The 15,547-nt window shown below is 36.9% G+C and overlaps 1 protein-coding gene across 2 annotated transcripts in view; it reads left to right on the top strand.

Moving 5' to 3' along the window:
* The window catches only part of casq1b (calsequestrin 1b), a 50,193-nt gene that overhangs the window by 27,531 nt on the left and 7,115 nt on the right, over nucleotides 1-15,547 (top strand). The window contains exons 2-9 of one of the 2 annotated variants that reach the window (XM_017461672.3): nucleotides 2,246-2,278; nucleotides 5,973-6,066; nucleotides 10,585-10,685; nucleotides 11,793-11,904; nucleotides 12,057-12,130; nucleotides 14,540-14,670; nucleotides 14,988-15,033; nucleotides 15,202-15,256. In XM_017461672.3, the coding sequence (XP_017317161.2) occupies nucleotides 2,246-2,278; nucleotides 5,973-6,066; nucleotides 10,585-10,685; nucleotides 11,793-11,904; nucleotides 12,057-12,130; nucleotides 14,540-14,670; nucleotides 14,988-15,033; nucleotides 15,202-15,256 (646 nt within the window). The remainder of the gene's footprint in view (nucleotides 1-2,245; nucleotides 2,279-5,972; nucleotides 6,067-10,584; nucleotides 10,686-11,792; nucleotides 11,905-12,056; nucleotides 12,131-14,539; nucleotides 14,671-14,987; nucleotides 15,034-15,201; nucleotides 15,257-15,547) is intronic. The other variant, XM_017461673.3, reaches the window with a different exon arrangement.

Here is a 15,547-nt window from a genome sequence, read left to right as displayed (position 1 = left end):
GACTTACGCTTCGTCAGTACAGCTATCAAATGCCACCCATATTTCAAACATCAGTGTTACAAAGGAAAACACAATAGACCTCCATACAGTGCTAACCATTACCAAGAAAACCATACTAACAAATTGGAACTCAAAGAACAATATTAATATCACACATTGAGAAAAATCTACTAATCGACAATATAACAATGGAAAAGCTCTCTGACTCAATCAAAAATAAAACTTTAAAATGTAACTCTATTTGGACACCACTGATCACCTACATACACCAGGGAATCACCTTGCAATAGCCAACAATACAGCTTCTACAGACCAACCACATAATCAAAGCCACACCACACATCTTAAACAGGATGCTCACAAACACATGTAAATAAACTAAACATAGATGCATACAACACTCACAGAATCCAAAGTCGGTGTTATACATATTAATTCACTCATGATACTGAAGTATCATGCTCAATTGACTTGTCTCTGTTGTTGACCAAGCCTTTACCTTGTGTTGTTGCTCTGGATTTTTGATTTTGTTATTCCCTTGACTGTGATTCTCTGCCTTGCCTAGTTTGGATTGTTTGCATGATCGTTTGGCCCTTGCCTGTCTATGGTTACTAATTTCTGCCCAACCCTGTGGATTTGTCTTCTCATTAAACTGCCTTACATGCACTTGCGTCTGTCTCAGCCTCCATTACGTGACAGAATACTTTGCCTCAACATGGAAGCAGCAGGAGAGCGAGGAGATCGTCATGCCAGTGTACATAGGGATGTCTGGCCACCATTCCTGTCAGTCCAGTTTCCCCGGTGGACTGACATAGACCTTCGGATCCTAATTATGGATTGTGCAACTACCCGAGGCAGTTCTTGTTCCACTGCCAAATGTACTTTTCAAGCCTGGAGAACCTCAAGCTGGACAAAAGGCAGTGGCCCGGATTCACCCTACAGTGTCCAACGTGCAGTAAACTTGGAATACACAAATTATATTCCTGCTCCCTGGAATGTTTCAAAGGCAACTGGCACACCCATAAACGGCTCTACAAGAGAGCAAGAGCCAAGCTCCAGCTTGAGACCCACGAGATGGTCTCACCTGCAGAGTTCCAGCAGGAGGTCAACGAGGTGACCTCCCACATCAAGTTCCAGTCAAAGACTGAAGAGGCAGCCTCCCAAGTCATGTTCCTGCTAGAGATCAATGAGGTGACCTCTCAAGCCACTTTCCTGTTGGACAGCCTCCCAAGCCATGGTTTGAGTCTGACGAGGCGGCCTCCCAAGCCATGGTCTGAGGCTGACGAGGCGGCCTCCAAGCCATGGTCCTGTCCGAGGTCGAAGAGGTCGACTATGAAGTGACCTCCTATGCCCAGTTCCAGTCTGAAGTTGAAAAGACAGCTTCCCAAACCTGTCTGAGGCCAATGTCATGACCAACAACATTATGCTTGCACCTGAGTGTGCTGACACGGCCAACCAAGTCTCAGGCCCCCACAAAAATAAAATAAACAGAGCCCAAGACGTACTTAAATGAAAAAACACAAACAAAATATTGAGACATATGATACCAATATTGATTATTATTATTAGCAAATTTCATTAGAGTTAGGCTGGCTCTAGGTATGGAGTATTCAGCTACATTCTTTAAATTTATGGAGAAGAAATACGGAGGATGAGATTTTACAGCAATAAATATGTTCATAATTTCTGTTTGTGAAATTTCATTTCCTAGATTGTTGTTGCACAAATATTCAATTTAAAGACACATTTCAGAGGAAGAGTTTAGGAGAAATGAACTCACATTGCTGCTGTTGCTACAATTTGCCATAAATGTACTGCATGTACTTTTCTTGTTAACGGTTCCATTGACACGTGTGCTGTGTCACGCTTTGGAAAACATTTTATGTGGAATGATTATTATTCACTGAATATCTGGCCATATTTATTTATTTTGTAACTAAATAGTATGCAAAGGCTCACAGACGTGGGCTGCCCCACACAATATTGTGTTTTATGTTAAGGAATTTGTGGAGGAATATTGTCAAATTGAGTAACGGCAGTGTGCATTTTTGCTTCAACAATCCTGCTTGTTCGTGGCTGCATTGTGGGCCATGTTCGCTGTCCAGTTCACTTGGTTACCTTGAGCTGCAGTGTCCTGAATTGAATAAGTCTGTGTTATGCTGACTGCACCTGTCTGTTCTTTGGAGTTAAATGACTGTTTTGTTGCTTGTCCTACTCTAAAGAGTCCCATAACTTCTCTCTGCAGTTGCTAACAAGCCCCGCTGCCCTCACCTACCAGGTATGTCCAGGCATACTGTTCTCTTTTTCCTTTTTCCAAATTTCTATGATTTTTAAATGAATTTCCTTAACGTCTGGCCAATTACTAAAGCCTGATCTGGAAAAAAAAAAATCTGAATGGCATCCTTCCTTTCTGTCTAGGAATGCTTTATTTGGACTACTTTCATCTGTTCAGGTATTTTCTGATGCATTATATAGTTGTGAAATATGGAAGGAAACAGAGAGCGATGCTATTGTAGATTTTTTTAATTTGGCTTCTGGAACATAATAAAAAAGAAGCCAAAATATGTCACTGTTAACCAGTAAATCCATCCAACACCCCTCCATCAGTTCATCCATCCTTTTATTTACAGTGGTGCTTGGTTTGTGAACCCATTAGAATTTTCTATGGATCTGCATAAATATGACTTAAAACATTATCAGATTTTCACAGAAGTCCTAAAATTAGACAGAGACCCTAATTAAACAATTGAGATAAATATTATACTTGGTCATTTATTCGATGAAAATGATTCAGTATTACATAAGTATGTGTATGAGAACCTCTAGGATTAGCAGTTAATTTGAAAGTGAAATTAGAGTCTTGTGTTTTCAATCAATGAGTGAGGGTCCTGTTTTATTTAAAGATCAGGGATCTATCAGAGTCTGATCTTCACAAAACATGTTTGTGGAAGTATATGGCATGAGCAAAGGAGATTTCTGAGGACCTTTGAAAAAGAGTTGTTAATCATCAGGCTGGAAAAGGTTACAAAACCATCTTTTGTAACTTTTGATTGGCCCTACCAATACAAAGTCAGACACATTGTGTAAAAAAAAAAAAATGGAGAAAATTCAAGACCATTTTTAGCCTCCCCAGGAGTGGTCGACTAACTAAGATTATTCCAAGAGCAAGATGTGTAATGGTCATCAAGGTCACAAAGGAACCCATGGTAACTAATGTTAATGTCTGAGTCCACCATGAGGAGAACACTGAACAATAATGGTGTGCATGGCAGGGTTCCAAGGAGAAAACCTCTTCTCTCCAAAAATAAATTGCTGTCGTTCTGCAGTTTGCTAAATATCACATGGACAAGCCAGAAGGCTGTTGAAAAAAATGTTTTATGAATAGATGAGACTAAAATATATATATATATATATATATATTTTTGTTTAAATGAGAAGCATTATGTTTGGAGAAAGGAAAATACTGCATTTCTCCTAAGAACCTTATCATGTCTGTGAAACTTGATGGTGGCAGCATCATAGTTTGGGCCTGTTTTGCTGCATCTACAATGATGACTTGCATTGATGGAACAATGAATTCTGAATTATACCAACAAATGCAAAAGGAAAATGTCAGGACATCTGTCCATGAACTGAATCTCAAGAGAAAGTGGGTCATGTAGCAAGACAATAACCCTAAGTACAAAGAATGGTTAAAAAAAGAATACAGTTAAAGTTTTGGAATGGCCAAGTCAATGCCCTGTCCTTAATCCAATAGAAATGTTGTGGAAGGACAGTTGAAGCTGTTCTGTACTGAAGAATGGGCTAAAATTCCTCCAAGCCAATGTGCAGGACTGACCAATAATTCCCAGAAATGTACTGATGCACAAGGGGGTCATACCAAATACTGAAAGCAAAGGATCACATACTTTTGCCACTCACACATATGTAATATTGGATCATTTTCCTCAATAAATAAGTGACCAAGCATAACATTTTTGTCTCATTTGTTTAATTGGGTTCTCTTTATCTACTTTTATGATGTGTGAAAATCTAAAGTTAATTTCAGTTAGGTCATATTTATGCATACCGAAACTTCTAATGGGTTCACAATCTTTCAAGCAGTATGCAGTTCAACTTCTATTGTCCCACTAGTTTGAGGTGGATGTACTGATAACAGTTAAATATTATACCAGAGTGCTGTAGAATTCTCAATTCTGATTGGTAAGAAACTGCTCTTTAACAGCACGACTCAGACAGTAATTCTGGCTGCAAGGCAATTCACAGGATTATATTTAATGTGCTAACTGTAATAAGCTATCCGTTTAATAGTAAAAACTTATACAGCGAATTGTGTCAGATGCTCCACATAAATGGATTAAAACCCTGTTTGTTGATATTGTGAGGGTTATCTAGCATTTTTGGATGCACTCTCCAGTGTCAGTGCATTGTAACAGTCAGAAGTGAAGCTATTACATTTTCAGACACTTGAAAGTGTTAAGACTTTGTGCTTTCTCTGTACCATGACCAGATGTGTTTGTTTGTCTTATTAACTTCAAAGAATATAAAAGAGAGGGTGTTATAGCATTCCACAACTTTAAGTCCAACTACCAACTGAAAATTAAAATTCATGACTTTTCCTTATTCATTATTCTTTAATGAACAGAAATTTGTAAGTATTGGCAAATTGCGGTGGTATAAGAGGAATAAAACCCTTTGGGCCATGCTGTTATTGGTAAATAATAGCGTGACCCCATACACCCCATCACTGATTATTTTTCTGTAACAGCATGTCCCATCATGTTTCAATCCTTACTTAAAATCTTAAATTGTTGACCTCTTATGAAATGTCCAAGAATTCTAATGAGCAAGAACAATTTGTAGGATTACATACAAATCGACCACTAACCCTACTCCTAACCCTACTCCTAACCCTAACTTTAACCTTCATAACTTATTTGAACTGAGTCATTAAAATATGTTGCAAATTTGAAGCAAAAATTGAGACAAGATCAGATTTGTTTTTATAAGATGAATTAAAGCTGGGAGTCCTTGTGATGCTGTGGTTTCATTGGCTGAAGTGAGTAGATGACCGCATCACACAGGCAAAAGCTCAATTAAATTCCGTATACATTAAACATTGAGATTCATCTTCAGGGGACTGAATTGTGTTCAAAAACAAGACAAAATGGGTCTTAAATTATCAAGAGCTTCTGTAATATGAGAAAAACAAGACAAAAGTTGTTGAGGCAAAGAAGAGGGTTTGGAGTAAATCCATTGCTATGCAGCATGTTCAGACCAGATGATACATTTTTGTGTATTTACATACATGCCTATATGTGTGTACTTTCCGCAAGCCACACATTATCCCTTGTCCACCTGTCTCCATGTCTCCAGCCTTCAACGCCTTTCAAACAAGTCTCACCCCTCATCCATGTGAACAGTCAGCCCTGCCCAAGAGGCTCTGGCATTGGTCAGAGCAACTGTCCATCAATGGCTCTAATTTTACAGTGAAGGCAACCAGAGTTTGCCTCCTACATCAGAGTAATAATTGAAAACCCACTATCTTGGTCTAGTTGTTGAGTTTATTATAACATAGTGTCACTCTGGTTTTTAGGAAGACAGCATGTTATTACATATAGGTGGTGCTAGGTGTGCTGTTGTCTTTATAGTGACCATAGGGCATGTGTGGTCATCACAAAATGGTATGATTGGGCTGTGTGCATAGGCAGCATGTGAAAAATGCTGGTTGCCTTTGGGATGGAAAACCAAGCATTAAAATTTCTATAGTGAAATAATTTAGGAGAAACAGAAATGCATATAAACATTTATTGATTAGTTCTGTAACAAGATGTCTCTTCTGTAAACCAGGTTCCGCATATTAGTTGTTAGTGTGTGTCTGCGTGTGTGTGTGTGTGTGTGTGTCTGTGTGTGTGTCTCTGTGTGTGTCTGCCCATGTGCCAATGCTACATTGACTGTCTATTTTTGTGCAGCTTGCCGCCCAGGTGCTTGATGACTTCAATGATGAGGATATTGGATTCGGGCTGGTAGATGCGAAGAAGAATGTTGCTGTTGCCAAGAAATTGGGTAATGTGCTCCAACAAGATCCACTAAATCCCAACACAATTATATCATTATCCACTGAAGTACTCAGTTACTATTACCCTTTCCTCTCAGGGTGGATATAAAAATATAACAACAATATTAAAGGAATCACTCTTGAAAATTTCCTAAAATTAAAGTGCTGATATACAGTGCTGTATGACTGTGCCTTGCATAAGTATTCATCGCCTTGAACTTTTCCACTTTTTTGTAGTGTTACAACCAAGAACTGTTATTTGGCATTATACAGTGTGGTTCAAAAATCTGGGATTGTTTTTACTGAAAATTTTAGACAAGGAAAACAAGGAAAGGAAACTGAATTTTCAATATTCAAGATTCTGCACTATTTCTAGGTCATTATTTAAATGTAAGCAAATTTGCGATGTTGACCATGCCAACTCCTTTGTACAAAAAGTCAGATTTTCCTCAAGTCTTATCCCCTTCAGCAAGTGTTCAGGTGACATGCCAATGGATTTGATCTAACGCGGATCATCAAGTTTTACACAAACTTGTGAAGTGCATTTTGTGTCGAACTATGACATATGATCACAAGTTAGTCGATTTCAGTTCCAGGGTAACAGTATAAAATGTTCAAGGGGATTGAATACTTATGCAAGCCACTGTATAAATAGGGCTGTACTATCATTTAGTACATACAGAGTCACTAAGTTCAGTTTAAAGCAGTATACTACCCTCTAGTGGCAAAGTGACTGAACACAGTATGTCTACTGTTCAACCAGGAGCAGGACAGCAATGTTTTAACTATTTGAGTAGGTTGTCTCGTTTATAAGCCAAAACAGTTAAAAATCCTAATATATCATGCATGCATTAACATATTATGACAAATCTGTAATACATGTAAATACAACCATTATTATACCTTAGGGCCTGCCAGACAGTCTACATGTTTGCTCTATTTCAACTCACACAGCACAGACATAGAACAATAATATGGAAAGTCTTTGGGGCCCTGAGGACTGGTTTGAGAACTGCTGCTGTAGAACATAATGTAAAATGTAATCCACTCAGCTATATTGCATTTGACTGTGTGCTGCCCCGTGTGAGGCAAAAGTAAATGGCAAGTACCTTATTGCATTTTTCCAAATGTCATTATGTACTTATCCTTATCCTACTTGTCAGTAGTGCATGTCTCCAGGGCAGGACAAGCAGCACATTCAGTCTTGCCATTCAAATAACACAACCCTCAAAAGACAAGCTTGTTCTCTATTATGGACTAATTATACAGCCACATGTTGAAATTCCTCAAAGGACCATGATTATCACTACACTGTTGAGTGAGGAGATATGTGATGATCTACTTAGCATTTACAACACGACACAGTCAATATCTGGTGGGATGTATTCAATTCTGACACAATTTCCTTGCTGCATTATATATATATATATATATATATATATATATATATATATATATATATATATATATATATACATATATATATATATATATATATATATATATATATACACAACCCCAATTGTATGAACAGTATGGAAAATGCAAAAAAAAAAAAGTCATTTGAAAATTCAATTCACCCTGTACTATATTGAAAACACCTTATTAACACATTATTTGATGTTTTACTTCGTGAATTTAATTTATTTTTGAAAATATACTCTCATTTCAAATCTGATGACTGTAACGCACTACAAAAAAGCTGGGACAGTCGATTGTTTACTACTGTGTAACATCACCTTTTCTTTTAATAACACTAATTAAGCTTTTGGGCGCTGAAGACACCCGTTGGTTAAGTTATCAAGTGGAATTTTCCCCATTCATCCATTATGCATTTTTCAGCTGCGCAACTGTACGGGGCCTTCATTGCCTTATTTTGTGCTTCATAATGTGCCACACATTCTAAAGGTCAGGACTGCAGACAGGCCATGCTAGCACCCGCACTCTCTGCTTATGCAACCATGCGCTTTTAATCCGGGCAGAATGTGGTTTGACGTTGTCCTGCTCTGGATGGCAGCATATGTTGCTCCAAAATGTGTACATATCTTTCTACATTAATGGTACCCTCACAGATGTGCAAGTTACCCATGCCATGGGAACTGACACACCCCCATACCATGACAGACGCTGGCTTTTAGACCTGACGCTGATAAGAGCTTGAAAAATATTTGAAATATCGACTCCTCGGACCACAAAACATGATTCCACTGTGCTGCTGTCCATCTCAGATGAGACCGAGTCCAGAGAAATCGGCAGCGCTTCTGGACAATGTTGATGTATGGCTTCTGCTTTGCATAGTAAAGCCTTAACTTGCGTCTGTGGATGCAGTGGTGAATGATGTTGACTGACAAAGGTTTACCAATGTATTCCCGAGCCCATGTCAGAATATATATTACAGACTCATGAAGGTTTTTAAGACCGTGACATCTGAGGGATCGGAAATCACTCACATTCAGAAGTGGTTTTCAGCCTTGCCCCTTTACGTACCGAGATTTGACAAAATTCCTTGTTGGACGTGTTGGATTATTCATTGACGCATCTGTTGGCAGATTGGCGAGCCTCGACCCATCCTTGCTCTTGAAGGACCAGTCCTTTTTTGGAGGCTTCTTATATACAACGAATAGACGATTGCCTCACCTGTTTCACATCACCTTCGTATTTCAACATTCACATCGCTATTAGTCCTACATTGCCCAACTCCCAACTTTTTTGGAATGTGTTACATGCATCAATTTCAAAGTAAGTGTTTATCTTCAAAAAACTATGTAGTTCATTAGGTCAAACATCAAAGACCTTGTCTTTATACGTTTTTTTTGTTTAAATACTAGTCAAAGTACATTTACAAATGACTCCTCTTTGTTTTTATTAGCATTTTCCATGTTGTCCCAACTTTTTCAGAACTGGGGTTGTATTTATTTATTTATTTATTTATTTTAGAAAAGAATCAACATTTTGATTCATTCTATTCCAGCAATGGGTCTCATTTATCATTTGTCTTTTAGTAAAGTTGTGTGTAAATGTTAGTGTAAGCCAAACTGAACTCAAAATTTATTTCTAGCCTTCTCTCACACACTAATGTGTCCTCCCTGATGCTGGAAAAGCAGGAAGGCATAGGAAGCCTGATGTTGGCATGTAGCACACTAGGGAATATACGGCATACTGCAGCTGGAGACATACCAGATCTTTCACCTGTTAGTCACCTACTGCTGGTTCTAATGAAGTGTTGCACAGCATTAAAAGAAGATGCTGTGGCAAATGGAACTAACTTATATGCTGAGTATTACAGACCACCCTGCTTTTATACAGCATTTCCTCTTAATTGAATTAGTCGTTTTATTTGACGTAACGTATGGATTTTTCTTGGCTTGCTTTCTTTTATTTTTTAACATTTTTCTTTTTCTTTAAATAATGCAATTAATATATACAACTGGGTTTCACAAAATATTCATTACATTTGGGTGTGAAATTGAAATACTAAGCTATTTATACTTGAGAATGTAATCTCTTTATACAGTAAAAGTGCAATAATCCACGGAAATGATACGATTTGAAGCAAATCAGCCAAATGTTACATTATTTCATCTTCGAATGCATAAATTTACACATACTCAGGAAATGTGTAAATGTTCCTATTGACAATTTACTAATACATTTGTTGATAAATTAGGCCCAATGTTTGTAAGGTCAATACATTCAAAGAATGCTTTTAACAATATCTAAAATATGTCTGTCTTAATATACCCTTTATTTCACAAATGTGTCATTGTGTCTAATCACAGATATTCAAGTAGTACAAATACATAATGCCTTACATATTTTATAAGAAATCACCCAGCTTTCCCCTATCACATGACATCTACCAACCAGGGAGAGTGAAAGCTTTGTCAGAAACATGTGAAGTCAGCTAATCACATTAGATTCTCAATCAGCTTGAAGTCTGAGCTTTGACTGGGCCACTGTAACACACAATTGTAACAGCTTTGGAAGCATGGTTTGGGTTAGATTTTAGGATATTTTTTTATAATTTTTTAATTTTAAAAAACTGTATCCTGAACTGACTTTTGTTTCTTCCCTCTACAACTGGCTCTCACTCTATAAAATCATGCTGTGATGTGTGTACCAGCTAAGAATTTTTTTTTGCAGGTGCCAGAGAAAGGTTTTCTAAGGGACCGTTTATGAATTGGCATAAGATTGGGTGCATTATATTTCACAATTTTCATTGAAAACATTATTTTTTTTCATTGTACCCCCCTAAAAACAAACAAACAAACAAACAAGCAAACAAATAAGCAAACAAACAAACAAACAAAAAAAAAACAGTTTACAACTCAGTCCTGGATTAAGTGTATTTAAAACAATTATTCAGGGTGCAATTTTAAATTTGAAACTTTGTCACTGATTGCTTGAATTGGTGAACATCACAGTAATGCCGACTGAAATATCATGAAAGGTGTACACCATGCTTTTAGTATTATTTTTGTGTAAATCATAATTCTGCTACTAAGTATACCCCTAATTTTGGACAGGTTTCGATGAAGTCGACAGCATTTATATCTTTGCTGATGACGAGATCATTGAGTATGATGGAGAGATGGCTGCAGAAACATTGGTGGAATTCCTCTATGATGTGAGTCATGCTTATATTAGTTTCTACCATAATTCCTATATTGTATGGCCAAAGAAATAATCTGCAACATTTCAATGGGATTTAAATCTGGGCTTTGACTAGGCCATTCCATAAGCCTCCATTTCTTTATTTTGAGCCATGCCTTGGTGGATTTGCTAGTGTGATTAGGATCATTATCCTGTTGAAAGGCCCACTTTCAGTTCAACTTCAACTTTTGGACAGATGGCCTCAAGCACTCTTTGATATGATGCAGCATTCGTAGTTGAATCAATGAATGCAAACTGTCCAATCCCTGAGGCAGCGAAGCAAACCCAAACCATAACATTTCCACTACTGTGTTTCACAATTGATATGAGGTGCTCCTCCTGAAAAGCTGTCTTTGGTGTCTGCTGTTATTGTGGCCAAACAACTCTATCTTTGATTCGTTTCTCCAGAGCACATTATTCCAAAAGGCCTGGTCTTTGCCTATATGCTCAGTGGCAAACTGTAGTCTTGCCCTAATGTTCTTTTTAGACAGCAAAGCCTTTTTCCTGCATGCCTCCCATGCAGGTCAAATTTGTGCAATGTATTTCTGATTGTAGACACATGCACTTTGATACCAACAGGTGCAAGACTCACTAGCAGATCCTTTGATGAAATTTTGGGGATCTTGGAAACTTCTTTTTTAATCAGACAGTCTGCTTTTCTACTGAATTTGCTGGGACAGCCAGTCCTAGACATTTTCTGAAGGCTTTACAGAACTCTTTAGATCAGTCAAATTACTTTAAAAAAATATATACTTTATTATGCTATATATTTTTTAAAAATAGCTATTTAGGATTCTGGCTAGTAGCTATTTAATTACTGTATGAAGCAGATATTACTCTTTGAATTATGACATAATTCAAAGGAATAAACCATATAAATAATACCCTTGCTGCTAAATATTAGTACATTTACAGGAAGAATGCACTTCTTCCTAAACCGCTTTCACTTCCAAGTGGTAGTTTCAAAAACATTATCATGCTTTAATACCCACTACAAGCCAATTGTCCCACCATGTGATGAGACCATGAATAAGTCAAGTTGAAGTAATTTTGATATCTGATGGATTGTTCTCTCTCTCAGGTTATTGAGGATCCTGTGGAGATCATTGACAATGAAGGAGAGCTAAGAGGCTTTTTTAACCTTGATGAGGATATCAAATTGGTGGGATACTTTAAGAATGAGAATTCCCGGCGTAAGTATTGCCCAGTGGCTGTATTTCCTGTGCTGTGTACTTAGGTCTGTTTTGTTCAGTCTTGTGTCTGTTACTGATTACACAGTCCATGTAGCCAGTGTTTGATACTATATGTAGTGGTCCCTATATCTCAATTGTTCTCCATATTTCAGACTTTATTGAATATGATGATGCCGCTGAAGAGTTCCATCCCTTCATCAAGTTCTTTGCCACTTTCGATTCAAAAGTAAGCAAAACCGAAACATTTGTGTATTGATGTTTTTGTCTTTTTTACATTTGCAAAATATTTTAGTTAATACTCAACCATGACAAATTAATTCCAAATCATGTATTGGGGAAAAAAGGACAGTCCATAAATAATATCTACAATACTGCAAAAAATACAACATTATCCACTACCTACTATATCAGTACTAATGTACCACAATAGGAACACTATTGACCAGGTATTGTTTTGAAGTTGGATCAATTTCAGCAGACCAGTTATGGTGATTGTGTACTGGCATGTTATTTAACTCTTTAACTAACTTTTAAAGTTAGTTTAGTTAACTTTTAAAGTGTGTGTGTGTGTGTGTGTGTGTGTGTTTGTGTGTGTGTGTGTGTGTGTCATTAAGTTCAGTAGTGCTGATGAGGCTTTTAAATATTTAGGTCACTGCTGAGGTATTTTAAATACCCCAGTCATGACAGAAACTAGGACTTGAGGATGATTAACACATATCATGGACTACCAGTCAGTACGTTTACATGGACAACAAAAATCCAATATTAACCCGATTAAGACAATATTCTGATTAAGAAACTAGCATGTAAACAGCGATTATTGATGACCTTAATCCGACTAAATTCATACTTGAAGTAAACACAAATCGAATTAAGACGTGGAGTATTCCTATTTTAGTTGCATTATCGTGCATTACAGACATGTAAGTGCATTACAGACATGTACACACCTTAATCACACTATTAACATTGTGTGGGAGTTTTCACCACATTTTGTGACAGGACACGATCACACACAGCATTGCTCAACCGTTTGATGGCAAGCAAGAAAGTATGTCTGTGTCTGAAACAGAATACTTACCTACTATATAGTAGGTGAAATACATGTATTATGGCTACTATATAGCAGGTAAGTATGCGGGTTGTGACGCAGCCCAGAGCTTCAATCAGTCGTCTATTTGCACATATAGCATGACGAATAATTAACTGCACTTGAAGCCTACATAAAATTAAAAATGAAACACCCAAAACTGTATACGGTACCATAACGAAGACCAACTGTATGTTGATACATGAAATTCTGGAGTGGTCGGCGTGGCGTGGGTACGTAATGACATGTGCTGTTAATCGATCTACGCTCTATAACATATATAATGCGAACATGAAAGGAGTATTCTAAAAGAGACTCATGTAAATACCTTAATCGCAATAATGTCTTATTCAGAATAAGGACAATAATTAAATTACTGCTGTCCATGTAAATGTAATCAATGCTGGTGTCTCTCAAAACTTGAAATCCATGTCAGAGCAATTTCTGATGAGAGTTCTTTACCCCAGTCAAGACATGTTTAGTGTCTGATGGCTGCTACTGTACAGTAGTTTTGCACTGGAGCTATCTGGAATGTATGTAGAAGACAAGTAATAGAAGTTTATCTCACCCAAAATCTTCTCTTTAATTGTGGTTCTTCACATTTACATTGATTACAGTTGTGGTTTTAAAGTATCATTCTTGATTTATTTACAGTTTATGGGAACCTTGACCCTTTGCAATCTTGACCCGTTTCAGTTAAGAATATTATACAAATGTAAAGATTTTGCATTAGGTTGAGTATTTCATGTGCAATCAAGTGGTCATTAAAACTACACAGCATCAATGCTGGTCCTTCTGATACCAGTACAATACCATTCCAGATGCTACTACCAGTGTGCTGAGAATAGTACACCACCTAAATAACACATGGATGGTCCTATTATGGTCCCTTTCCACTGGGAGGCAGTAGAGAGGCTGACAAATAGTGTACAGCAATAGCCTGTAAAGTGCCTCTTTCCATCATATTCACATATAAGCTCTATAACATTCAGTATTTTACAATACAAGATGCATTCTTCAATACATTAAAATATTATTATTATTATTTTTGCAAAGAGTCATTTAAGGCCAAAAGTTGCATTAAGGAAGTTAGTCATATTCAGAGTAACTAAATTGAGGCAATTAAATCATAATGTCTGAATGTGATATAAGCTACTTTATCATGCACTTAATTTGCTGTTTAAGTTTTTGAATTAAAATAGTGACAGTGTTTTTGATCATTTTCAATAATTCAACCACTGGGCAAAAATATTCAGTCCCAGCCTCACACAACACAATCCTGAATTCTTTGATTTTTGTGTCATTGGTAAAGAAAACAAATATTAATATGAATGAAATTAATAGTTATATCAATGAAATACACTGAGAAAATCTTATCATTAACATACATCCTGTAATGTGGATGGACCACAGTGTCAACAAAGCCAGAGTTAGCATGCCAGGTTACAAAAAGTATGGAAATATTCAGTTTCCACGAAGCCTGTACTGTACCTCTATCTGAATTCTGAGTGCTTCCTCACTGTCCTGACTACTGCATCTGTGTAGATTGCCCAAAAACTAAAATTGGAACTGAATGAAGTGGATTTTTTTGAGCCCTTCATGAAAGAGCCTACCACAATCCCCGGCAAACCTTACACTGAGGAAGAGCTGATTGACTACATTGAAGAGCATGAAAGGTAAGACATCATAAAAGGCATATTTTAATATGGGAAAGTAAGCTTATAAGCTTACAGGACTATATAACATTATTAATATTACAGGAATAGACCTGATTACTTATTTTGTGGGATTCATGAAGTTTTATGGACTGTTCCAGGAGCAGTGTTCAAGCAATGTGACTGTACCGATTAATGTTTACCCTGCTTTAATATGCCTTATTCAGTTGAAGAGGATATGAGGAAGTGTTTGGTCTTGTAAGACCATTAATTTGCTTTTAAATTTAGTATTTAAACTGGCTGCAAGTGGAAATCTGTGTTGCTTCTTTTTTCTCCAGACCAACTCTAAGAAAACTGGAACCCCACAGCATGTATGAGACCTGGGTAAGCTTTCATAGCCAGAAAAATGAACACATATCATTATGACTCATATCTTTTGGATTGATGATAATGGCCAAAACATCTCGTTAATATGAAGTATTCAGATTATGGTAAATACTGGACATTTATATGTTTATTTGTTTGTTTGTTTGCTTACTTATTTCTCATCAGGAGGATGACATTAATGGGCAACACATTGTAGCCTTTGCTGAGGAATCTGACCCTGGTAAGCTGAATGCATAAATGTGGATAAGATCTAAGGACAGTTAAGACTTCTGCTTTTTAGAGAAGGTAGAGTAAGAAGCATACAGTGTAGACATTGTGCATATAGTAGATACTACATCATTAAGAAGGGTAGCTAGAGGAGCACATCCCATAACATCACTCTATTATAAATAGCTATAATTATATGTAGAACCAACTTGTAAATAATGTTGTTGTTTTTTTTTTTTTCTTGTGCTACTTGTCCGTACTGACTTTGCTAGTGCTACTAGCTTTGGTAAGTTTAGAGTTCTAA

The sequence above is a fragment of the Ictalurus punctatus genome, chromosome 29 (genome assembly GCF_001660625.3).
Source record: "Ictalurus punctatus breed USDA103 chromosome 29, Coco_2.0, whole genome shotgun sequence".
Taxonomy (NCBI): domain Eukaryota; kingdom Metazoa; phylum Chordata; class Actinopteri; order Siluriformes; family Ictaluridae; genus Ictalurus; species Ictalurus punctatus.
Note: the sequence above shows the minus strand (reverse complement) of the source record. Positions and strands in the feature narration are given on the sequence as shown.